Source organism: Typopeltis vanoorti, chromosome 2 (assembly GCF_054136105.1).
Source record: "Typopeltis vanoorti isolate ZY-2024b chromosome 2, IOZ_Tvanoo_1.0, whole genome shotgun sequence".
NCBI classification, from domain to species: Eukaryota; Metazoa; Arthropoda; class Arachnida; order Uropygi; family Thelyphonidae; genus Typopeltis; species Typopeltis vanoorti.
The window spans coordinates 129,239,747-129,267,737 of NC_143550.1; the positions used below are offsets into that span (position 1 = coordinate 129,239,747).

General features: G+C 38.5%; 1 protein-coding gene across 1 annotated transcript in view; it reads right to left on the reverse strand.

Moving 5' to 3' along the window:
* The window catches only part of LOC150109428 (EF-hand domain-containing family member C2-like), a 396,984-nt gene that overhangs the window by 144,006 nt on the left and 224,987 nt on the right, over positions 1-27,991 (reverse strand). Inside the window, exon 7 of the mRNA XM_090402356.1 lies at positions 19,946-20,084. Coding sequence (XP_090258482.1) covers positions 19,946-20,084 — 139 coding nt within the window. The remainder of the gene's footprint in view (positions 1-19,945; positions 20,085-27,991) is intronic.

Genomic DNA, 27,991 nt, shown 5'->3' on the forward strand with positions numbered 1-27,991 from the left:
ACAGTTTAAAAGTCAATCATATCACCTCTCCTTCTTCTATCCACCAAACTCTGCAGTCCACATTCCCTTGGCCGATCCTCATAACTAACATTGTACAGTCCTGAAACTGTCTTTGTTATCTGCCTTTGTATCCTTTCCACAGTTAATTTATCCCCTTCAAATCCTGGGAACCAAATCTGAGTACTATAGTCTAAGTGCAGTCTGATCAGGATCGTATAACAACAGAATAATAAAAAAAATAAATATCAGGAAGCTGGAAAAATGTTCTGCAGGCTATTGAAAAAGCCTGAAGAGAAATGGAGAAAAGACTACTGCAAAAGGAATCAAAGTTGACAAAAGTGATGTGAAAGCTAAAGATAAGGATATAATAGATGTCCGGAGTAATTTATTTTTATTTTTTATTTTGAGCCCATACACAGGAGGTTGGTTGGTCAACCTATAGTACATTAGTATTGTGTATGGGCAGTGGGTTGGGAAAGGAGGAATTTGTTTACATTTGATTTGAATGACTTTAAATTGTATTCCTTGGGAAACACAGCAGGTGAGAGACTGTTCCACAGTGCAGCAGTTGCAGGGATGAAGGAAAGAAAGTTGTTCTGTTTGTTTCTAGGTGTACTGTGAAGGGATGTTGTGCAGCAGCTGCACGTGTTCCAATGAGCTTAGTACTGAGCGGAGGAATTATTGATGTTATTTTAGATAAGCATTTCCCATGGAAATATATGTAGAATATACATACTGCAGAGACCATATGTCTGTGTGAAAGTGGGGGGAGAGAGAGAGTTGGTAAGGGATGGATCATTGATAAGTCTAATTGCTTTTCTCTGTATTGAGTCGAGCATTTTGAGAGAGCTTTTAGGGGCCTCACCCCATATGTGGGAGCAGTATTCAATAGCTGGGTGGATTTGTGATTTGTATAATGTTAATAGCTGTTCGGGAGTGAAGTAACGTCTTGAGCGAAAGAGAAATCCTAGTTTTTTTTGAGGCTGAGGATGCAATGGTTGTGATATGTTTATGCCAGGAGAGGTTTGATGTGAGAGTGATTCCAAGAAGCGAGATCTCAAACTGTCTGGAAATTTGGGTATCGTCAAAAAGGATACTGGGAAAAAATGGTTCTTTTTTATGGGAAATTACAGAAGTGAGTTTTATTGACGTTGAAATTTATGAGGTTATCTGAACTCCATTGTAGGATGGCTTGGAGATCGGAGTTGAGGGTGATGGTGGTTGATGTTCTGTAGGTTGAGGTGAGTTGTGTAGGGTAAGGCAAGCGGGGAATGTAGTGTGCTGTTGTCTGCAAAACTGTGTATTGGGTTGGAGGTCAATTGTAGTAGGTCATTGATATATAGCAGGAAGAGGGTTGGTGAGAGGTCAGAACCTTGTGGGACCCCAGCATTAATTGAATGGTGAGAGGATAGGGAGCCATCCACCATCACACACAATGTGTGTGTGTGTGTGTGTGTGTCTGTGTGTGTCCAGACAGAAAGCTGGCAATCCAACTACAGAAGTCCTGGGGCAGACTGAATGATGGTAGTTTGCCTAGTAGGCCTTTGTGCCAGGCCCGGTCAAAGGCTTTGGAGATATCTAGTGCAACCACTTGAGATTCGCCAAACCTCTCCATAGCATTTGTCCAGAGATGGGTGACGTATGTGAGTAGATCTCCTGTTGATTCGCAGTGGCAGAATCCATACTGGCGGTCATTTATTTGGTGATTGTCTTCAAGATAGTGTAGGAGTTGGGAATTGATGATTTTTTCCCATTACTTTTGAGAGGACTGAGGTAAGCGAGATAGGGCAGTAATTGGATGGCAGTGACTAGTCACCCTTCTTGGGAATGGGCTGAATATAGGCCAATTTCCAGTTTGTGGGATAGATTCCAGTGAGTAAGAGAGTATTATTATTATTATTATTATTATTTCGGGCGACTCCAGGGAGTCCTTAGACTCATCAAGGGAGGCCCTAAACATCATGTCCATACAACTATACGACATTCTCACAGTATCTATCATACCTTGCCTTGAACTCGCTCACTGTCATAGCACCCACAACAGACTCTGGCAGCTTATTCCACTCATTTACCACGCTAAAAGTAAAGAACCCAGCTCTAACACCCCTGCTAACCACACTCTTGCCCAGCTTCCATAGGTGTCCCCTAGTTCTCCTACCACCAGTCCTGATCTCAAAAATATCCTCTGAATTAATCCTATAGAAACCCTTCAGCAATTTGAATGTCTCAATCATATCCCCCCTTTTCTGCCTATCAACCAATTTCTGCAACCCACAAATCTTCAACCTGTTCTCATATGGTTCATTCCATAGACCTGCTATCATCTTAGTCACTCGCCTCTGGATCCTCTCCACCTCCTCCCCATCAAGAAGGAACCGAGGTGACCAAATCTGGGCACAGTAGTCGAGATGAGGTCTTATCAAGGCTCGGTACAGAGGTACAATAACTTGCTTGTCTCTGCTCGTCAAGGTATTTTTCAACAACCAAGTGAGTTGATGAGCTGATTTAGCTACTTTTGCAATGTGCCCCCCAAACTTCATCTCCCTATCCACCAACACTCCCAAGTCCCTGGCCTCATCAATCTTCTGGAGTACAGTTCCACCAATGTGGTATACTGCTGCTGATCTTTTCACCCCAAAATGCATAACCTTACATTTTGTCACATTAAATTGAGATCCATTCTCCTTAGCCCAGAACTCCAATCTATCCAAGTCATCCTGCAAGATTTTCACATCTTCTGCATTCATTATCGCCCAACCCAACTTTGCATCATCAGTGAACAAATAAACTGTTCCACTTAGATCCTTCCCTATATCGTTAATGAACAGATTAAACAGCAGTGGTCCAAGAACAGAACCCTGCGGCACATCACTAGTCACAGGCCGTCTTTTGGACTCTACTCCTGAATAAACTACTCTTTGATATCTCCCCATCAACCACCCACCTATCCATCTCACCAACCCTATATCCATTCTCATATGTTGTAGTTTACGGATTAGAATTCCATGTGGTATCCTGTTAAACGCCTTTGCCAGGTCCAGCAGTATCACTGTAAACCCATTACCCTTATCCAGTTCAGCTGTCACCTTGTTATAAAACTTGAGCAAGTTACTGAGGCATGATCTACCCTTCACAAAGCCATGCTGTCCCTGTACAGTATCTCATTTTCATCAATCCATTCCTGTATTTTTCCCTTGACTACTTTCTCCAAGGCCTTGACAACGACTCCTGATATGCTGATCAGTCTGTAATTCAACCGTAGTCTTGGATCCTCCTTTATGCAGTGAAACTATTTTCCCCTCTTTCCACACCTTTGGGACTAAACCAGACCCGAGACTCAGATTAAATAACATGGTCAAGGGCAGTGATTATTCCTTAGCCACTTCACACAAGACCCGTGCTGGTATACCATCCAATCCCACAGATGTATTCATATTAAGGTTCGTAATAGACTATTCACCTCCACTTCATTCATCACAATTCCCGTATAAACTAATGGTTCTTTCATTTTTTCAATGTCATCACCTGGATGATATACTTTTGCAAAGTGTGCACTCAGTAACTCCACTATATCGACTGATTCAGTGACCTCCTTACCATCGTCATTCTTTAAAATCATTTTGCCGTGTACAGTTTTTTTCTTGCTTGCAGCATATTGAAAGAACTGTTTGGAATTCTCTTTAGCTTGCATAGCTAGTTTCCTTTAATAATCCGCTTTTGCTTTTTTTATCACACTTGTTACCCTTCTGGCCTGCACTTTATACCATTTGTATGCCTGCAGGTCACCCCTTTCTTTAAATTCCCTCCAGAATTGTTTCTTTTTTTGCAGCTCAAGCTTAATGGTGTTATTCATCCATTTAACCCCTACTTGATTTGCTATTCGGACCCTAGGTATACAATCAGCCATAACCTCCTGTAAAGGCTCCTTGACCACTTCCCATGCTCTACCGATGTCCAGCCCCTGCAGTTTTACATGCCATGGCACTGACCCAACCAATCTCCTAAGCTTGTCATACTTGCCAGCACGGTAATTCCACATATACCCTGTCTTAATCAAAAATTGAACATCTTTAGCCACCTCCCAGGTGTCAAGACCTCATGATCACTCTCACCAATAGGTGGCAATATGGTCATATTCATTACAGTCAAATTCTGAGATGCTATTACCAGGTCAAGCACTCTCACACCCCTAGTATTTTCAATTACATGCTGTCTCAGATAGTTATCCCTTAATAATTGAATAAAATCCATTTCCTTCCTCGCATGGGTCCTCTCCTCCTTCCAATCAATGTTACCATAGTTGAAATCCCCCAAAATAATTACCCTCCTTCCATTCATTTCATCAATTTGTTTATGCATACTATCTCCATCATCTATTCCATCACCTGTCTATAGCAGCACCCAACTGTATATTTTATTCTGCCAGTCTCAATCTCACAACAAATAGCCTCAAATGAGCTCCTTTCACTATCCTGCAATACAACTTCAATTCTCCTTGGCTGCAGTTCATCAGCTATCATCAATAACACCCCTCCCTCCATTTTATTCTCTCTGTCCCTCCAAAACACATTATAGCCTACACATTCTATCCCACTAACTATATCATCTTCTGTCAGCCATGTTTCACTAATGCCAATAACCTGTGGCCAGGAAGAGCCAATCAAGGCCAACAATTCTTCCTTCTTGTTCCTAATACTCCTGGCATTAGTATACACGAAATGCAGTAATCTCTTTGTCCCACCCCTATCTTGATGCGTTATTCTAAATGGCCCATTCCCATTTTTTGTCGTTAGTGCTGGCTCAGGTACATTATGTACATTCTTACACTCAACTGTCTCACTGAGGTCCGCATATCCACTCCTCCCCCCCTCCTTGGTAGTTCTGGTTTCCCTGGTTCTGCACATCCATTTTCACTTTATTCAGCAACACTTTTTCCAGTCTCCGCACACGAAGTCGATTCAACTGCAGGTCATCCATCTTGTATAAATCCTTTCGTCCATCAAACTCATTCCACACGTCCACGAATTCCACACCACGCTGCCTGCATAACCTGCACATAATGTCATTTGCGATTATGGCCCTCCTCCTAAACTCCTCTCTGTCATATCGTGGCAACAGACTCACCATTCTAATTCCACATATACCCTGTCACTCTTTTCTTTCGCTACCTTTAACAATACTTTCAAGTCCTCTCTCATAAAAAATTTATCTCCTTTCAATTCATTCGTACCCGCCACAACTATCAATTCTTTCACCCTCTGTTTTTGCACTCTAATACTCTCACTTACATCCTTAAATTTCTCACCCGGTAAGTACGATTTAGTTAAACTCCCATCTATCACTCCTCTTAATAACGAGTCACCATACAACACTCTTTCCTTCATTTCAGAAACTCTCCCACTTTTATGCTGTTTATTTACATTAGCCTGGAAAGAGTTTTGCAGGTGCTCTAATTGTCACTGCGCGCAACCTAGCAATCTCACTTCCTACAAATAATTCCTCATTTTTTTTATCATTCAAACCATTTTCTCTCTCTGTATAGTTGCTTTCACTCTTTCTTTGCTCACGCTCTCATTGCCATCTTGTGCATCGCAATTCCCTATCAAGCCACTATTTTCACTCACATTCTGGCTTTCTTCAACCATAACTGTCTCACAACCTGACACATACTTCAACTCCTCCCTTTGCTTACACTTTCTGCACATTCTCCCACCACTATCACTTTCAATCCAAACTCCAGCCACATTCGGAATGCATACATCCCACACACACATCACATTGGACAAACTCTCTCACATTATAGTTTTTGAACAATGGCATCGTATTTTTGGATACAATTATCTTATGTCGCATTGGCGCCATATTCAAATCTATGAAATGTATCATTAAATACTAAATTAAATAATGGAATTCACACCAAAAACACACAGACACAACAAGCTACCAAAATTAGACAATATTACATTATGATTTTAACCTATATTCTAATTTTCACTCAAAATTATACTTAGCTTTCGGGAGCTCTCTGAAAACACAACCGACCGTCTAGCCCTCTAGCGGTCGAAAAAGATATATAGGTGACATAGGATAGGGGTCAGTTCTGGAGCACAAACTTTCGGAACAATTGGGGGAATGCCATCAGGGCCAGGAGACTTTTTTGTGTCTAATTTGGACAGTATTTTTCTGATCTCATCCTGGCAAAAGGATATAGGGGGCATTGTATGTTGGGTGTCTGGAATGGTTGGGGGACATTTACCATTGTCAGTTATGCATGGATTTGAAGCAAAGTATGAAGCCAGAAGATTAGCTTTTTCTGTGGGTGATGATGCAGTAGAGCCATCTGGATAAGATAAGGGTGGGAATAGTATTGGACAGAAGTTACGGCCAATTGCTTTGGCAAGAGACCAAAAGGCTTGGCTGCCATTTGGACAGGCTGCTAGTTTCCTGCTTTTTGCTCTTTCGAACTCTGTTTTGGAAGTGTTGATTGTTTTTTTGCATCTATTATGGGCTTCGGGGCTTTGAAGGGGGATGAGACCAGCCAGTTGTGGTATGTGGTGTTTCATCTCTGCAGCCTTGGCACATCTTTTGGAGAACCAGGGTTTCATTAAAGAATGGCAGTTCAGAGTGCTGTGTGGAATGTATGTATTCATGCCGGTGAGAATTACTTTGGTAATAAGCTCGGTGCATATGTTTGGGTTGGAATGCCGGAAGCAATAGTCCAACCATGGGAATGCAGCATAGAAGTTGTAGAGGCTGTCCCACTTGGCACTGCTATAGTGTCAAACTACTCTTCTATGGGAGTGTCTGTGTAAACGTTGTTGCATGGGGGAGGAGATGAGCACTAGGTTGTTGTCAGAATTGCCCAGGGGGGTCACTGCTTTCACTGTGTATTTGGAGGGGGGTCATTGGTAACGAAGAGATCTAGGGTGTTTGGGGAGTTTAGGTTATCTGGTATTCTGGTTGGCATCTGGACAAGTTGTGTAAGGTTGTTAGTGATGGCAAATGTTTCAGCATCTCTGCCTACAAGATCTGTAAAACTGGAGGAGGAAAGCCAGCTAGTGTTGTGGATGTTAAAATCCCCTAGGAGAATGATTTCGCTGTTGGGAAAGTGGGATTGGAGAAAGTTGATTTTTAGGAAGAGGAAATTAAAGAGCTCAGGGTGGTTGGTTGTGTTGGGGGAGCAATAGAGACAGCAGATGAATTGGATTGAGTGGGGAAGGGATATTTTCAACCAAAGAAGGTCAAAGCTGGGTGATTCTAGGTTGGGTGCTCTCTGGCAAGGTAGTCAGAGTGGATGTATGCGCAGACACCACCCTTAGGACGAAAGTTGTTAAAGAGTGAGTAGTTTGGAAGGGTGAGATAAGTGGCTGGGGGGAGGTGAGATTTGAGATTCTGCCAGGAAGAGTAGATGGGATTTGGTAGACTGTAGGCAGTAGTGGATACTATTCAGGGGATCCAACGGCCTAAATAGTGGATACTATTTAGGCCGTTGGACCGCATGGGTCTTGCACATTTCCTATGCAGTGCCTGCATGCTGGTCTCCATGGTGGCTGCCAGTGGCATCACTTAGTTTTTTCACCAGTTTGTCTTGTCTGTAGTCGATGGTCCAACTGTCGTCACCATTTTGACATTTTTCTTCGAGTTGTCTTCGAAGCTGGCGCCTTTGTTCCCGTTGTGCAAATAATAGGTCTGGTTGTGCACGTATGTGTGATTGGGGACAGGTGTCTTTGAACTTGTTGTTGTTGATTAATTACTTACAAAGACTGTTAAACAAAACAAGCAGTGACAGAACAGTAATAGAAAATTTTGAAGAGTAATGCAAACAGGAGTACATATCAATACTTGAGGTAGAAAAAGCCATCAAAAACTTGAAATGCAGAAAGACAGCTGGAGTACATGATTATTCAACCAGAAATGCTCAAATATGGAGGTATAAAAGTTTGCAAGTAGCTACACTGCATAATTTAGAGGGCTGATGAGAAGATCAAATTCCAACAATCGTTGCAACAATCAAAAGCAGCAACAGTCGCATCTTTTGAAATTTCTCATTAGCTAGCTAAGAAGAAAAAACCGTTTACAGAAGGAGATTTAATTACAGAAGCTATGTTAGAAACTGCAGATTCACTTTTTGAAGATTTCAAAAATAAAACCGAAATAGTTTTGCCTATAAACGTGGTGCAGTTATCAGCAAGAACTGTAACTAGAAGAATTGAATAACCTGCAGTCAATTTAAAAACAGAATTAGCAAATGATATGGAAAAATGTGTTTTCTTTTTGCTACAGCTGGATGAATCGATAGATATAACAGATACATCACAATTAGCAATTTAAGTGAAAATGGTATTTGATAATTTTTCTACAAAAGACGAATTTCTTAAAATTCTTCCATTGAACGGTAACACTAGAGGAGAGAGGATATATTTTCCATTTTTAAAGATTTTGTACTATACAAAAAATTACCAATTCACAAATTAACTTCATTTACTACTGACAGTGCATGAGCAATGACTGGTAAGGAAAATGGATTTATTGGCATGTGCAGACGGGACCCTTTATTTCCTAAATTTATTGCATATCATTGTCTTATTCATCAGGAAATGTTATACGCTAAAACTGTCAATTTTAAACATGTAATGTCATTTGTAACAAAAATTATTAATTCGATAAAATCAAAAGCAATTCAACACAGGTTATTGAAATTACTTTTGAAAGATGAAAATGCTGAAAATGACGACCTACTATTACATATACTGAAGTGAGGTGGTTGAGCAGAGGTAAAATACTTGAGTGATTTATTATTCTTTTGCCGCAAATAAAAGAATTTATTAATCAAGAGGCGATTTTTACGAAGAATTAGAAAATAAAAATTGGTTAACAGATCTTGGATTTCTAACAGATATAATGGCAAAGTTTAATGATTTAAATCTACAATTACAAGGGAAGAATTCCCATATTGCAGATATGATTAGTGCAGTCAATGCTTTCAAGTGTAAGTTGGAACTATTGAAATCCCATCTGATGAAAAATTTGTTGTCACATTTTCCAAATGTAAAACATATCGATGAAAGTTTGAATAATGAAACATTTAGCACTACATCATATATAAAAATTATAGACACACTATTAGAAGAGTTTTCTTCCTGCTTTCAAGATTTTGCAACTTTAGAACCTGTTGTTAGATTTTTCCTAAATCCGCTTAACTTTACTGAAGACGATATACCTGCTAAAATTTCCAATTACTTTGAGCTAAGTAATACAGAAGACTTGGAAATGGGAATAATTAATTTAAAAAACAACATAATTTTAAAAGCTCATCATGATGACAAAATGTTCTGGAAATTAGTTGATAGAAATACTTTTCCTATTCTGAGAAAATGCTAGCTAAAAATTTATTCATATTGTGCAACCACATACAACTGTGAGATCCTGTTTTCAAATCTGGCATATTTGAAATCAAAATATTGATCTCAACTTACAGACTCACATTTGGATAATTGTTTAAGAGCAGGTACTTCAAACTATATGCTTAATTATAAAAAATAAGTAGATGATGTAAAAGGCCAGGTTTCTCATTAAATCCTATTGAATTTATATTTTTTTGTATTCATTTATCATTTTATTTTTTATGGTATTTTATATTCATTCATATATGACAAAAATATGTTGTAAAAGCGAGTTAAATAAAATAATGTTAAAATCTGAAATCTCATTTTTTCTTAAAAACAACTAATCATAGAATCTCCACTTCATGATGAGGGGGGATAAGACTAGGCTTTGAATTACAGGCCAATCTGTTTTGTCTGGAGTTATAGTCAAGGTGTTAGAAAAGCTACTAAGGACTAGGATTCAGCAGCAGAATTCTCTTTGATGGATAGCATGGGTTCGTTAAAGGAAGATCTTTTTTTTTTTGTTTTTTTGTAATCTGCTTGCTTACTTATAACAATGTGACAAATGCAATGGACAAGGGGGAGGCATACACCATAGTATATTTAAATTTTACAAAGGCCTTTGATAGACTGCCACATGACAAGCTAGTAATTAAATTGGAACAGATGGGGGATGGATTGGAAGTTAGTGCATTGAATTGAAGATTGGCTGTCTGATAGGTATCAGCTGGTTCTGTACGAATGAGCAATATTCCAGAGGATGAAAGTCATTAATGATGTACTCCAGAGATCTCTTTTGGGGCCATTGTTGTTTAATTTATAGGTAAATGACTCTGGGAAGGGTTTGAATGATGACATACACATTGTTTGCAGATTATGCAAAGTTGAAGAGAACTTTAAGGAGTAGAATGAATGTTGTAGCTTAGCAAGAGAACTTGAATAGACTGAGTGAATGGGCATGTATGTGAGCATTTCAGTTCATTGCAGCAAAGTGTAAAGTTTTCAAGTTTGGGGAGCAAAGATGGGGCGCAGAGCATAAGATCGAGGAAATTTTGTTAAAATCATGAGAACAGCAAAGCTGGTTATGACAAATGATATGGACAACACTGACATATAGAATTAAGGATGTTATAATTCTAATATGCAAGGCTTTGATCAGACTACACATGGATTACTGCAAAAATTTGGTGGCCTTATTTCAAAAGAATAATTTGTTGTAGTTTATGGGTACCTTGAATGTGCAGTATGAGGATAGATTCAGAGAATGCAAACTGCAGAGCTTAGTGGATAGAAGGAAGGGAGATACAAGTTAATAAAAAGTAATTATTACCAGATTAATGTGGATGACATTAAGACTGCATATGGATTACTGTGCACAAATCTGGTTGTGTTTTTCATCATCATCATCATCAAATTCCTGTCATGTACCCTCAAGGGGTGTACAGGATATGACAGTACTACATGAAAAAAATTACATCATTACTAACTTCCTATCTACAATTTTCCTCCAAATCAGTCTGTTACTTGTCAAGACTCCAACATTATCAGATCTTATATTTCTATCGTCTAAGGCACTTTGTACCGTATCAATCCACCTATATCTTGGTCTTCCTCTGGGTCGTTTTCCTGCCAACCTGGCAGAGAACACTTGTTTTGCTAATCTTTCCTCTCCCATTCTATTTAAGTGACCATACCATCTGAGATTAGCTCTGCTAATGCATTCCTGGATGCTGACAATGTCAAGTTCTTTCCTAATATCCTCATTTTTAATATGATATTGCCATTGATGCCATCTGTTCACGCCTCTAATCTTTCTCAGGACTCTCATATCTGCAGTCTCTAGTCTTTGGTCAAGTGTTTTACTTCTGACCCAGCTCTCAGATCCATAAGTTAAAATTGGTTTGAACACAGTCTTGTATACAGCTAATTTAGTGTTCCGACTAATTTCTTTCTTATTCCATATGAATTTATTCAATTGACTTCCCACGATACCAGCTTTGCTGATTCTGTTGTCTATTTCTATATTTAGTTTACCATCTTCAGTAAAAATTGTGCCTAAGTAGCTGAAATGTTTTACTTGTTCCACAGGTTCTCCATTCACAACACAGTTGACATTTTCAATGATTCTGCCTATTTTCATTGTCTTTGTCTTTTTATTGCTGACCTTCATACCATATCTATTACAACAGCTATTCAATTTAGTCAGAGAAAAAATGATGGTTGCATTTTTCAAAAGGACGATTAGTTGCTGGAAAGGATTCTGAGACAATTGACTGAGTTGGTTTTGGATCTCTTGAATGTGGGGGTATGAGGACAGATTCAGAGAATTCAATGGATAGAAGGAAGGGAGACATGCTCAAGACATAGGTTGATAAAGGGTAATTACCACATTAATGGAGATGAGATTTTTCATAGAATGACTGGAGATAGGGAAAGAACAAGAGACCATTCCTGAAAGTTGTATAAGGAGGGTGTGAGCAAGAGGGTGCAGAGTAGGTTTTTTGCATGGAGAGTGGTGGGTGATTGGAATGAAATTGTCATAAGTGCAGGAGACATTCAAGTGAATGCATTCAAGTCAAGGTGTGATAAGCTGTGTGTGAGAGTGGGATCACCCGTAATGAGTCTCTTGATTCCATTGAGGTCTGATAATAATAAATTAAATTTAAATTAAATTTTTTGTACTTTAATGATATTACAAATCAAGTTCTCTATAATTAAATATATTATTAGTATTAGAGAACTTGATTTGTAACAATAAACTGGCATTCTTGGATATCTTACACTCCTACTCACCTTCAGGAAACTACGAGGGTGGTCTGAAAAGTTCTCGGCCTAACAATGAAAAACAAATTTAAAATTTCAAAATTATTTTTATTTTTCGACATAATCTCCCTGAAGATGAATACATTTATTCCAGCGATACTCCATCATCATTATCCCATCCCTGTAGTGGTTCTCAGTAAGATCTGCAAAATATCACCTATTAATTCAAAGAAAAATGCTGACCAGCAAGGAAAAGTTTCAGTTTTTGGAAAGAAATAGCAGTCAGAAGGAGCCAAATCTGGGGAATAGTGTGGAGGTTCCAACAATTCACAGTGCAGATTCCTTAATTTTCCCATTGCCAAAACACCTTTGTGGGCAAGTGCATTGTCCTGATGAAAGATGATTTTTATCTTCTGCAAACCGGGTCTTTTCCCACGAATTTTTCCTGCTAATCTGGTTAAAAGATTTAATTTTGGAATTCTATAATTGCATTTTGGAACATCTGTGGCTTAATAAAAGAATCTTTTCATGGAACTTCTATTTTTAATTGATTAAATTTATATTCCATACGGGAATGGAAGTTTTTACTATTTTTAATTGATTAAATTTATATTTTATACGGGAATGGAAGTTCCATGAAAAGATTCTTTTATTAAGCCACAGATGTTCCAAAATGCAATTATAGAATTCCAAAATTAAATCTTGTATGCCCTTTTGAGATATAATAAAAAACTGGGACAATTGCTAAAGTCAATGGGATGGAGGAACAGTCCTAGCCAAACCAGGATGTGTGGTCACCCATGTCGTAGAAGATATCCTACTTAAGTAACTAAGGGAGACCATAAATCGAAGTGTTAGGACTGTATCGAGATCAAAATCAGCTAATCTTTCCTAACTTTGTCTAAATATACATAACTTTTTTTTTTCAAATAACTAAGGAAATTACTGACCTTTAATAGCTATCTAACATTAGCTAGTTAGGTGGTGCTTTTTAGAATTGTCTGTTAATGTTTAATTCCCATTCTGTGATCATGATGCGTATGATAAATAGCATGAGAAAGGTGTATGCTCCGAGAGGAGGTGACAGCATGTGTAGACAGGAAAGAAATGGGATGACCTGGGATCAAGAGGAAACAGTTGGAATTGAAAAGAGTTTTAAAATGAGTAAACAGAAAGGGAAGTGGCTCCAATCGAGCATGGAGAGATCACATTGAGTGAGTGGTATCAGTGGAACTAGCTGTAGATCCGGAAATGAGCTGTTATGTTTTTATACAAATGCTAGAAGTATAAGAAACAAGGCAGATGAAATGGTTGCATTAATTGCGTCTGTTCACCCAAAGATTGTCGGAATAAGTGAGACATGGTTGGAAGGGACGACATCCTGACAGGAATAGAGATGGAAGGGTAAGATGTGTTTCGTGAGGATAGAAGGGGTAAAAAGGGAGAGGAGGAAGTGCTATTGATAGAGAAAGAGTTATGTCCATACAAAGTAGAGATGCAAGAGGGAAATAGTGCCAGTGGTTTTGAGGCAGTATGGTGTGAGATAGAGGTGAATGGAATCAAATACTTGGTTGGATGTTGTTATAGACCGGGTAATGTGGATGGTGGTGATAATGAAATGTATAATCAAATTAGTCAAGCAAATATGAAAAGGGTGATTTTAATTATGGCAATATAGACTGGAATGATGAGACAGCAACTGGAAGTAAAGAAAATGAGTCTCTTGAGTTTTTGAGGGATAACTACTTCAGACAGTATGTAACAGAGGGCAAGAGAGGATTGAGGGTCTTGGATTTGGTCATCTCATCAGAATATGTAATTATAAATGAGGTGTCAAATCATCCACCAATTGGTGAGAGTGACCATGAGGTGATTAGCTGGGTGGTTGCCAGCAGTGTGAGGACCTCTGTGAGAAAAGGGTATATGTGGAACTACAAATGGGGGGGGGGGGGATTATGAAGAGCTCAGAAGACAGCTTGCGGGTGTAGCATGGAATGAGGAGTTAGCTGGAAAAGAGATCAATGCAGCTTGGGAGATTTTCAAAAACTATCTAGTAGATGCAATGTCTAATTGTATTCCAAGGGTGAGAAGGGTAAATAAGGTAGGTGTGAGATGGATGAATAAAGAGATTAAGCAAGCGATAGAGAGAAAAAGGGTATTGTGGAGGCAGCATAAGAAAAGTAGAAATAACCAATTCCATGAGGTCTACAAAGACCAGGCAAGGAGGGTGACTTGGTTGGTGAGGGTAGCTAAAGAGAGGTATGAAAAGCAGCTAGCTAATGCAGCCAAAAAGAATCCTAAGAAGTTCTTTCGATATGTAGCCAGCAAAAGAAAGAATGATTATGGAAGGATGACATTGATAAAAGAAAATGGTATAAAGACAGCTGTTGCAGAATATGTGGTGGAGATGCTTAATGAGCAATTCATAAAGGTCTTTCAATCTTGTGAATGTGACTTCATGGAGAGATTGAGAGCAGTAGATGATGGGGAGGAGAGAATGACTGTAAGTGAGTAAGAGGTGTATGGGGAGCTGAGTAAACTAGATGTTAATAAGGCTGTGGGACTTGATAATATATCACTACATATTCTGAAGGAATGTGCCAGGGATTTGACACCTGCCTTGACATATTTTTTTAATGCGAGTCTTGCACTCGGTGAAGTCCCTAAGGAGTGGAAGGAGGGCAAGATTGTGCCACTTGATAAAGGAGGTGATCTAACTCCAGCATCAAACTATAGGCCTATCTGTGTGTCAGGTGTTGTGATTAAGTTGTTGGAGAAGCTTGTGATAACTAGGAGCCAGAGTTCGGTTGACAACAATGGTATTATCTTTGATGGACAGCATGGATTTGCTAATTTGTGGTCATGCTTTAGTAATCTACTAACTTATTACAATAAAGTGACCATTTCCTTGGACAGTAGAAGGATACACAGTAATATACTTAGATTTCGTAAAGGCTTTTGATAGAGTACCTCATGATAAATTGATAGTCAAACTAGAGCAGGTGGAATTGTATATTAGATTAGAGAATTGGATTGGAGACTAGCTATCTAGTAGGTATCAACAAGTTGTGTATGGGGGAGCGATATCCAGGAAAAAAAAAATCACTAGTGAGTGCTTCAGGGGTCTGTTTTGGGGCCATTACTGTTTAACTTATATATTAACGATATAGGTAAAGATTTGGATGGAGATATTCAGTTGTTTGCAGATGATGCAAAGTTGGGACGAACCATGAAGTAATGTTGTGGCCTTACAAGAAGGAGACTTGTATAAATTGAGTGATTGGGCACGGAAATGGAAATGTGAATTCAATGTTTCAAAACATAAAGTTTTAAAATTTGGAAAACAAAGATGGGATGCAGAATTTATGCTTGGTGAGGATATATTGTTGGAGGTGGAAGAAATAAGAAATCTGCGGGTGATAGTGGATAAGGATCTGAAATTTAGGGGACACATTGCCAAAATTGTGAAGACAACACAAAGGCTTCTGGGAATGATGTGGAGGACATATCATTGTAGAAGTGGGGAGATTCTTGTTCCGTTGTAGAAGGCTTTGATTAGGCCACACATGGACTATTGTGCACGGATTTGGTCACCTGGTTTTCAGAAGGATGAAGAGATGTTGGAAAGGGTTCAGAGGCGATTCACTAAGGTAGTTTCTGACCTCTGGAATGTCAAGTATGAGGAGAGATTGAGAAGATGTAATTTCCAGAGTCTGGTGGACAGAAAGAAGAGGGCAGATATGATAGAGACCTACAAGTTGGTAAGGGGTTGTTATAGGATCAATGCTGGAGAGGTTCTACAGAAAATAGTGGGAGATCGGGGAGAACCAGAGGTCATCCCTGGAAACTGTATAAAGAGGGTGTGAGAGGCAGGTTTTTTTCGTCCAGAGTTGTAAATTATTGGAATTCCTTGCCTGAGAGTGTGGTGTCTGCAAAGAGTTTGAATGTGTTCAAGGCATGGTATGATGAGCTGTGTGTGTGTGTGTGTGTGTGTGTGTGTGTGTGGTGTGTGTGTGTGTGTGTGTGTGTGTGTGTGTGTGTGAGTGAGATAAAAGGACCTCCCAGATGAGTTTTTGACTCCATGAGGTCTTGGGTTAATAATAATAATAATAATAATAATAATAATAATACTTAGGTGAAAATTCTGGGCTAATAAAGTTTTTTACATGAGCTTTCTTCTGGTTTTAGAATTCTTTTCAGGAGTTAAATTTTTTAAACTGTTCTTGGTTGGATCTCTGCTGATTATCATATAGGTTTTATGGTCTCCTAATAAAATGTCCATTTTCCACTTATAATCATCATATAGATATTAGTGTTGCTTTTGTAAGCTATGGTAATAATAAGATTTTTATATTTTCGTAGATCATGTCAAGCTTTAAATTCTGCAAATGGGATATATTTAGACATGGCACTTTTGGATTATGAATAATTTTAGCAACTTCAAAATGTAATTTATTTTTGTCATTATTATACGAGAAATGAGAAATGTTGCATTTAATAATCTGCATCCAAATGAGGAAATTCTTTTGGGACAACTGAAAATTGCTCTGAAATTCACAATAATGAACACATCATTTCTGTTCTGTTCCAATACTAGCCTCAGAATCATCCTCTGGGATGATATTAAATATGTCTGTGGGAAGTTTTTCCACTTAGTTATGCTATAAATTAAAGATATCAAGAAATTATATACTTGGTTTAATCCTTTATCCAAGTTTTTTTCATAGAAGGGTTGTAAGTTCTGTTCGCTACAAACTTGATATTAACTAGGTCTACCTACTCACCGATGAGACCTCAATAAAGGTTGAAACCAATCTGGGTAGTGACCTTCTCTCATAATGTAGAACAGTAATACAGCTCCTAGGAGCTAAGTTCACATTATGGGTAAATATCAAGAATAGTGATCGGAGCTTGCTCCACCTTAGACATGAGTTGCCTCAGCTTGCACTACCTTAAGGATCAGTTGCTGTAGTATCCAGGTATTTGCTTATGCTTGGAATCGCCAAACTTTATATAGTTTCTACTATATTCGGCATGAAACTCCTTGAGTTTCTTATTCGGCTAAGAAACGATATGGGATGTAATATCCCTTAACTTAAACAAGTTATATGTCGCTGAAATGAAGCCTTTGGCTCTTCATATATCTAAAACTTTATCCAAGTGTAAGCAAAGAAGTTTAAGCCTGAACTATTTTCAGGACTGGGGCAACTCCTAATAAGAAGCTTATGACTTCACTTCACTTCACTTGCCTTAGTATCCCATAATGCAAAGCACATATTCTTAAGGGTATGTATAATGCTATGCATTATGGGAAGGGTCACTACCCAGACTGGTTTCACAAATGAGACCTTTATTGAGGTCTCATCAGTGGGGAACCAGACCTAGAGGTGATACCAAGGTTGAAGTAAAGCAGAAGTCATATTTCCATATACGAGTAGCCAAAAAAGGTGTCATACCTCATTAAAATAATCTGGATTAGAGATAGTTGGAAGTTTTTCCACTTGGTTATACTATAAATTAAAGATATCAAGAAATTATATACTTGGTTTAATCCTTTATCCAAGTGTAAGCAAACATGTTTGCACCTGAACTATTTTCAGGACTGGGACATTTCCAGGACCCATAAGGATATGTGCTTTGCATTATGGGATACTAAGGCAAGTGAAGTGAAGTCATAAGCTTCTTTATATGAGTTGCCCCAGTCCTGAAAATAGTTCAGGTGCAAACTTGTTTGCTTTCACTTGGATAAAAGATTAAACCAAGTATATAATTTCTTGATATCTTTAATAAATGTGTCTGTCTTTAAAGAAAGCAGCAAAGTTTTTTTACATTGGCTTTGGCAAAGGTGCCCAGGGAATGGAAGGAAGGTAAGATAGTGCCATTGCATAAGGGTGGTAACAGACTGGAAGTGTCTAATTATAGGCCAGTCTGTGTGTCATCAGTAGTTGTTAAGATCTTGGAGAAAGTAGTGAGGGACCGTATACAGCATTGGGCAGATGAGGGTAATGTTATCTGTGAGAATCAACATGGATTTGTGAAAGGACGCTCTTGTTTTAGCAATATGCTAGCCTTTTATAATAAAGTTTCAAGAACATTAGATGAGGGAAAGGCATATACTGCAATTTTCTTAGACTTGGCGAAGGCATTTGACAGGGTGCCACATGATAAGCTGATATTTAAGTTGCAGCACATGGGTCTGGATGTCAGATTGGTCAACTGGATTCAGGATTGGCTGTCTGATAGGTATCAGAGAGTTGTGTATGGTGGAGCAGTTTCCAGGAGGCAGAGGGTTACAAGTGGGGTCCCACAGGGCTCAGTACTAGGACCTATATTGTTTAACCTTTATATCAATGACATAGCCAGTGGATTGCAGGGGGATATTCAGTTGTTTGCAGATGATGCGAAGCTGGGAAGGATTATTAGTAATAGTGCAGATGTGGTAGCCCTGCAAGAGGATTTAAATAAGCTAGATGGATGGGCAAATGAATGGGGGTGTCGGTTTAATGCAGCAAAATGTAAGGTCTTGAGGTTTGGGAAACATTGATGGGATGCTGCATACTCTATGGGAGGAGTTATACTGGAGAAAGTAGGGGAGACAAGAGATCTGGGGTTGATGATTGATAGAAACCTGAAGTTTAGGGGACATATTGCAAAGGTGGTGAAGGTAACACAGAGGATTGCTGCTATTATGAGAAGGACACTGACCTGCAGAGATAAGAGGGTTATCATTCCGTTGTATAAGTCTCTGATCACAAATGATCAGAGACTTATACAACGTGGTTTCAGGACTGTACAAGGATAGTTATGAGGATTGGCTGAGAGAATGTGGACTACAGAGTTTGGTGGATAGAAGGAGAGGTGATATGATTGAGACTTTTAAACTGTTGAGAGGTGGTTACAGGGTTGACACTGGGGAGTTCTTTCGCTTGGTTGAACAGCGGGAAGGAGTGATGACAAGAGGCCATCCCTGGAAGTTACGAAAGGAAACTGTGAGCAAGAGGGTAAGGAGTGGTTTCTTTGTGTGGAGGGTGGTTGAGCCGTGGAATGCATTGCCTGATGGAGTGGTGGGAGCGAGAATGGTCAGTGAGTTTAAAGAGTGGTATGATAGACTTTGTGTTTCTCAGGGGGGGACCTCCCCTCGATGAGTCTTTTGACTCCTTGTAGGCCTGAATAATAATAATAATAATAATAATAACATCACTCTAACTAAACCTTAAAGATGGACTATCTATGCCTAAACTCGGAGAAATTATTATTAAGAACTATTCTTCTTAATATAAGCATAGCTCTTGCTTATATAGTGCATGCATGCATGCATGCACACACACACCCGTGCTTGTGTGCAGTCCTCTTTTGGACATAAAAAAAAAGCATTCTCCATGTGCCTTCACTGTTTGATTTTTGAATTTCCCACTATAATATACTACACTAAGAATGTTTCACAATAAATATAATGAAACATTTGTACTATAATTAACTATAGTAAATTAAATATTTAACTCTGCTTAACATGTAACTATCCTTTCATCAACAAAGTAAAACAAGTCTGCAAACATACAGTTTAGAGAGAGAGAGAGAGAGAGAAAAGTGCCTGTTATTATCTGTGAACTATTTCTGTTACATTTTATGTACAAAATAATGTATGTATGAAATATATCAGTTGGAGAAATTAGTTATCATCAAAGATTTTATTTGGATGGTGATATAAAGACTTGGGAAATATGTGTATATTCACACTGTAGCATTACTATCTTACAGTATTCAATAGTGGTAAATAAATAACAATTTATGCTTACCAACTCCATATTTTTTGCGATAGAATTCTTTAGTAAAACCATCACAATCGTACAGAAAAAATTTGCGTCCCATTACATGAATTACAGCTCCAACATGGAGATCACAGTCTTTGTAATATGCAATCTTTCTAGCAATAACCTAATTTAAACATTGAAAAAAAAAAATTGTATATATAAAATATGTGCAATGAACTGAAGAAAACAGCTATCATTAAGATGAAAGATACTAAACTGAAGCAAGAAAAAAATATGCAGCTTATTCTATAAATTTATATTTCTCTATACAGGCAGTCCCCAGGTTATGAGCAAGATACATTCCTGAGAACGTCTTTAAGTCTAGTGGTGGTGGTAAGCAGTAGATGGCATTGGTGTAGATGATGATGGTTGTTGCGGTTGGTGGAGACAGAGAGTTGTAGAGTAGGTCCTCCCTCGATGAGTCTTTGGACTCCCTGGAGGTATCATTTAATAATAATAATAATAATAATATCCCTGTACTGTAATAATAAGTTAAAGAAACTATTCTGCTCTTTCTTTTAATTCAAACAAACAGAACATAAAAACAAACTCATACAAAAAGTTTAGATAGGAGAAATTTCAAAAAATAATATTAAAGGTTGCATCGATGTTTAACTTACTAGAAGGGGCAATTCTGAGGCAAAAATGGTAGGCTAACATTAATCGGAAGATGATGATGATGGAGATGGTGCTAGAGAAGATGGACCTGGTGCTGGAGAATCAGGATTTGATTCTGTTGCTGGAGGGGGGGGGGGAGCTTACCACTGAAGTCGATTTCTTAAAAAAGGTATCTAGGGGTTGTTTACACAGCCTTTTCTTTTTTTATTTCATAAATGGCCTTGTAGCAGTTGATGTTCTCACTAAAATGCATGGTGAACCTTTGTAAACCGCTGAATGTTAGGATCTTGCTCATCAAGGTGCCAACCTGTGCAACATGTGTAGAGGATGGCATCTTAAATCTTCCCCTCCAGTCCTCTGAATTATGTGAATATAACTTGAAAGTGGTCACTGTGATGCACACACATATGACAATGATAAGTAGAGACAGTGAGCAAAAAATCTCATTAGCAGAGCTGTGTGAGAAGAACAGAATTTTTACTTTATTTTATATTTTAAATTGATCTCATACATGAGAGAGCAAAGGACTTAAGTTTAAGACAGAGGACAGAGGTAGATGAAATAAAAGAGGAAAGGAAGAAGCAGATTCTGTGTTTGCAGTTGTACTGAGCAGCTGCTGCTGCTCTTGTATTAACAGGTGCAATATAAAGTGGAGAAATTATGGTTGCCAGTTCAGTGATCATTCAGGTACCTGTAGAATAGATACAAAAACAGTGCTGAGACATTTTGTCTGTGAGATAGAGGTGGAAGTGAGTCTGTAAGAGAGGTACCATTTATGAGCTGAATTGCTCTATGCTGGACAGCATCAAAGAATTTTAGTGAGTTTTTAAGTAAACTAAAACCTCCACGTGATTATTATTATTATTTATATGGGCACTCCATGTCATCAAAAGACTCACTACAGGATACCCACTCTATTTATTAACACAATACCTATCATACATCTCCTTAAACCTATTCATGTTTTGGTGCTCACAACCACCTCTGGCAACTCATTCCACTCATTTATCACTCTCTAACAAAATAACCTAGTCCACATGCCCTTACTAACTGCACTCTTAGACAGCTTCCAAGTGCGACCCCTTATTTTCCTCCTACTCCCCATGTATCGAAAAATTTCTTTTGTGTCAATCTTATAGTATTGCTACAGTAACTTATAAGTTTCTATCACATCCTCTCTCCTCCACATGCCAGCTAAACTCTGCACCCACACACACACCCTCAATCTATTTTCATAGGAAACATTCCAGACCTGTCACCAGCTTAATACATTTTACATATTTTATATATTTTAGCCACCACTATATTGTGATGGTTAAAGTATTGGAAATTGGTCTGTAATCTGCTACTTCTGTCTTGGAGCCACCCTTTTTCTACTCCCTTGGAACTTTGTCAAAGCTGAGACTTAGATTAAACAACTTTGTCAGAGGCAATGCCAGTTCAATGCCAGTTGCACATTTTCTTGTATCACAAGAGCAGACTACCATCCAGGCACACTACTGTATTCATATTGATATATTTCAATATACTGAATACTTCCTCTTCATTGACCTCAATGCTCATATCAGTCTCTGTCACTTCAGTAACTGCAAAATCATCACCTAGATGATATACCCTTGCAAAATGATCACTCAGTAACTGAACTATTTCTTCTGCTTCTGTCACTTTCCTACCATCAGCAATGAGTAAAGGTATCTTTTCATAATCATTATAATCATTCTTTCTCTTATTTGCTAGAAGGCAAAAAAAAAACTCTTTTGGATTTACTTTGGCCTGCTTAGCTAATTTTTTCTCAAAATCTGATTTAGTCTTCCTTACCATACTGGTTACCCTTCTTGGTTGTGCTTTATACTGCTCATGGACATTCTGATCACCTTATTGTCTACATTCCTTCCATAATGCTTTATTTCTTTTTCTTTCTTTTTTTTTTGCAGTTCCTGCTTTATATTGCTAGTTATCCACTTAATCAGTTTGAAACCTACTCAGTATATCCTCCTAACCCTAGGTATGCATTCTGATACTCCTCGTTCAAACAATCCTTGACCACTTCCCATGCAATAATGACATCATTCCACGTAGTCTTTTATGCCATGCCACTGCTCCAAGTTGCCTCCTAAGTTTGTGATAATTGGCAGCTTTGTAGTTCTGCATAAACTCTTTCTTGATTAAAATTTCAACATGTTGAGCAACCACCCAGGACAAGACTGCATAGTCACTTTCCTCAATCAGAGGAAGAGTTACTACTGTTATAGATAGATCTTCTGATACTATAACAAAATCCAATACTCTCAAACCCCTGGTACCTTCCATCACATGCTGTTTCAATTTATTATTATTATTATTATTATTAAGAGAGACCTCCAGGGAGTCAGGGACTCATCGAGAGAGAGACCACATACTACACACACCAGCTATCATACTTATTCTTGAATTCATTCACACTGCTTGCACTCACAACATCCAAAGGCAATCCATTCCAATCACGCACGACCCTATGAGAGAAAAATCTAGTCCTCGCCCCCTTCTTAATGGCATTCATTCTCAGCTTCGAAGGATGAACTCTTGTCCTTTCCTCACCCTCCATGAAATGAAAAATTCCATCAACTGAAATTCTGTATGACCCTTTCAGTTTGTAAGTCTCAATCATATCACCCCTCTTTCAATTGTTTGCTAGTGTCTACAGTCTACAAATTCTCAATCTGTCTACATAATCAGTATTCCACAATCCTCATATCATTTTTAACACTCTCCTTTGCACTCTCTCCACTGTATCAGAATCACGGAAACCAGGAGACCTGACCTGCGCACAATAGTCCAAGTAAGGTCTTATATCAAAGCCTTGTAAAGTAGCAAAATGACATCCTTATCTTTACATGTGAAAGTTTGAGAACTGCAATTATCTTTTGAGCTGTGTTTACAATCTTTACTACATTGCCCCTGAACTTCAACTTATTATCCATTACCACTCCAAGTTCCCTAGTCTGATCAGTTTCTTCTAGCATAATCCCACCAATATAATACAACACTGGATATCTAATCATGCTAAAGTGCATGACATTACATTTACTGACATTGAACTGACATCCATTTTCTCATGCCAACAATTGTAGCCTATTCAAATCATTCTCCAAGTACTGCATATCAGCCGCATTCCTGATTGCCATACCTATCTTTGCATCATCATCATCAGCAAACAGCTGTATGTCACTTGTCAAATCCTTCCCAATATCATTAATGTACAGATTGAACAACAGTGGATGAAGCACTGATCCTTCTAGTACACCACTTGTAACCCATTCTGACATCTCCCATAGACCACTTTATGTTATCTGTCAGTCAGCCATCCTCTTATCCACGCTAATATTCTATAATCCAAACCCATATTCTCCAGTTATGCAACAATCTGCCATGCTGTATTCTGTCAAAAGCCTTAGCAAAAGCCAAAAGTATCATGGTGTATACATTCCCCTTGTCTAATTCAAGGGTAATATTGTTACTACAGAATGTGAGGAAGTTGCTAAAACATGATCTTCCCTTAGTAAACCCATGTTGCTCATTGCAAAGTAGAGATTCACTGTCAACCCATTTCTGAATGCGAGCCCTAACCAATTCTTCTAAAATCTTCACCACCATTCCTGAGATACTAATTGGTCAATAGGTACATTGGCCTTTGCACCATCCTTGTGCAATGGAATTACCATACATTCTTTTCATTCCTGTGGAATCTTCCCTGTTCTGAGACTCATATTAAACAGCCTGGTCAAAGGAATAGCCAGTTCAGCTGAACACTCTTTTAGCACCTATGCTGATATTCTTTCGGTCCCTATTGTTGAATTCTTATTCAGTTTGTTCAACAGCTCCAATACTTTGCTTTCGCACCTGAGTTTCTTCATCCAGTGAAGAGGTATCAGTGAGCTCAGTGTTGCATACACCAAATGGATAGCTTTTAACAAAATGGGCACTTAGTAGTTGAACAACCTCTTCTGCATCTGTTACCCTCATGCCATCAGCATTTAGAATAGTTATTATTCTTTCATACTCATTTTATCTTTTACTTACAGCATATTGATAGAATTCTTGTGGACTGTCTTTTACATGCAGAGCCAATTTCTTTTCATACTCAGACTTTGCTTTCCATACAACTGTTGTGACTATTCTATACTGCTGCTTATAAATTTCATAACAGACATCATCCTCATGCACACAGTATCCCTTCCACATCATCCTTTTCTTAGGAATCTCTTGCTTAATAAGATTACACATCCATTTGACTACTACCCTATTTATTCTTCGAACACTAGGGACACTTTCTGATATTGCATAATTTAAGTATTGTTTAAATACTTCTTATGCACTGTCAATATTCTTCCAATCCAGCAACCAATCCCATTCCTTTTCTTAGGAATCTCTTGCTTAATAAGATTACACATCCATTTGACTACTATCCTATTTATTTTTCGAACACTAGGGACACATTCTGATATCGCATAATTTAAGTATTGTTTAAATACTTCTTATGCACTGTCAATATTCTTCCTATCCAGCAACCAATCCCATTCCACTGAACTCAGTATACTCCTCAGTTGGTCATAATTTCCTGCTATGTAGTTCAGCATATAACTTTTTCTGAATGGAACATTCATAAATTTAGTCACTTCCCAAGTGAGTATTGCATGATCACTGTCACCAACCGGAGGCAGAATAGTTACATCTTTAACTGAAACACCCTCTGACACTATAATCAAATCTAACACTCTTTGACCTCGAGTTCCATCTGTCATATGCTGTTTGAGGAAATTGTCCCGCAACAGCTCAATAAATTAATTTTCATTCTTCTCATGAGATTCTACGGCTACCCAATGAATATTTTATTATTATTATTATTATTCAGGCCTCCAAGGAGTCAAAAAACTCATCATGGGAGGTCCTTTCTAAGAAACACAAGTCTATCGACTCATCGAGGGAGGTCCCTCTTAGGAAATACAAAGTCTATCATACCACTCCTTAAATGCATTGACCGTTCTCGCTCTCACCACTCTATCAGGCAATGCATTCCATGGTTCAACCACCCTCCATGCAAAGAAACCACTCCTCACCCTCTTTCTCACAGTTTCCTTTTGTAACTTCCAGAGATGACCCGCTTGTCATCACTCCTTCCTGCTATTCAACCAAGCAAAAGAACTCCCCAGTGTCAATCCTGTAATCACCTCTCAACAGTTTAAAAGGCTCAATCATATCACCTCTCCTTCTTTTATCCACAAAACTCTGCAGTTCATACTCCCTCAGCCGATCCTCATAACTAACATTGTACAGTCCTGACACCATCTTTGTACCCTTTCCACAGTTAATTTATCCCCTTCAAATCCTGGGGACCAGATCTGAGAACAATAGTCTAAGTGTGGTCTGATCAGAGTCTCATACAATGGAATGATAACCATTTTACCTCTGCAGGTCAGTGTCCTTCTCATTATTGCAGTAATCCTCTGTGTTACTTTCACTACCTTTGCAATATGTCCCCTAAATTTCAGGTTTCTATCAATCATCAACCCGAGATCTCTTGTCTCCTCTACTTCCTCCAGTTTAACTCCTCCCATAGAGTATGCAACATCCCATTGATGTGTCCCAAACTTCAAGACCTTACATTTTGCTGCATTAAACTGATACCCCCATTCATTTGCCCATCTAGCTTATTCAAATCCTCTTGCAGGGCTACCACATCTGCACTATTACTATAGTTCGCCAACACCGATTAGAGATCCTTCGACACTTCTGCGCATGTCAGAAAAAGGAGAATCCATTCCGATAATAGGGTAATCGGTCAGTATTGTGGGATGAGTTTTTTATTATTACAGGTTGGAAAATTAACTTCTCTTTTATGATTATTGTAGTTAACTATGTTGTTTGTATAACAGTTGGAAAATTTTACCTATAAAGCATGTGATTTCCCGTGTTAGCAACCAATTCGTACGTCCTTCATTTCTTTCTCCCTTTCAGCAAGTATAGACTATTCTTGGCAAGATGCCAAGCAGAGACCTACAAACGGTGGGCGAACTATAATAACCCTTCCCAGCTTTGCATCATCTTTAAACAATTGAATATCCCCTTGCAATCCATGGACAATGTCAGTGATATAAAGGTTAAACAATGTAGGTCTCAGTACTGAGCCCTGTGGAACCCCACTTGTAACCTTCTGCCTCTTTGATATTGCTCCACCATACACAACTCTCTGATACCCATTGGACAGGCAATCCTGAATCCAGTTGATCAATCTGACATCCAGACCAATGTGCTGCAACTTGAATATCAGCTTATCATGTGGCACCCTATCAAATGCCTTTGCTAAGTCTAGGAAAATGGCAGTATATGCCTTTCCCTCATCTAATGTTCTTGAAACTTTATTATAAAAGGCTAGCATATTGCTAAAACAAGAGCGTCCTTTCACAAATCCATGTTGATTCTCACAGATAACATTACCCTCATCTGCCCAATGCTGTATACGGTCCCTCACTACTTTCTCCAAGATCTTAACAACTACTGATGACACACAGACTGGCCTATAATTAGACACTTCCAGTCTGCTACCGCCCTTATGCAATGGCACTATCTTATCTTCCTTCCATTCCATGGGCACCTTTCCTGCAGCCCGACTTTCATTGAAATGCCAGGTCAAAGGCACTGTCAGTTCCTTAGCACCTTCTCTCGAAACTCATAGTGAAATACCATCCAGTCCCATTGCTTTACTAACATCTAGAGTACTCAGTATGTGAAACACACTCTCCTCCTGCACTTCTAAACCTCGATCCTGCCCTATCCCTCTAGTATTCAAATTGACTCCTCCAGGATGAAATACTCCAATAAACATTGAACAATTCCACTATGTCCTCTGCATCGGTCACTCTATTCCCATTTTTATTTGACAATGTCATTCTTCCACAGTCATTTCTCCTCAAATGGTCACATAGCTAAAATATTCTCTAGGATTTTCCTTGGATCTAAGGGCCAATCTTTTCTCATATTCCAGTTTCGCCTTCCTTACCATAGTAGTCACCCTCCTAGCCTGTGTCTTATATTCTTCATGCATCTTCTCTTCACCTGTCTCCTTATATCTCTTTCATAGCCTCTTTTTCGCATGCAGTTCCTGTTTAATATTGTTTGTCATCCACTTTACTCCAAATTGTGTCCTCTTCTTCACTCGTGGAATACAGCTTATCATTGCTGCTAACAAATATTCCTTCACAATTTCCCAAGCACTAATGATATCCCCACCTGCTTTATAATTCCATATATGTTCCCGTCTCTTTGATACTTCTGAATGTCTATTCATTTTCCAAGTCAAAACCATATGGTCATATTTAGTCATATATTTGGATAATTAAAGTCTCCCATTATGATTACTCTTTTTGTGCTCATCTT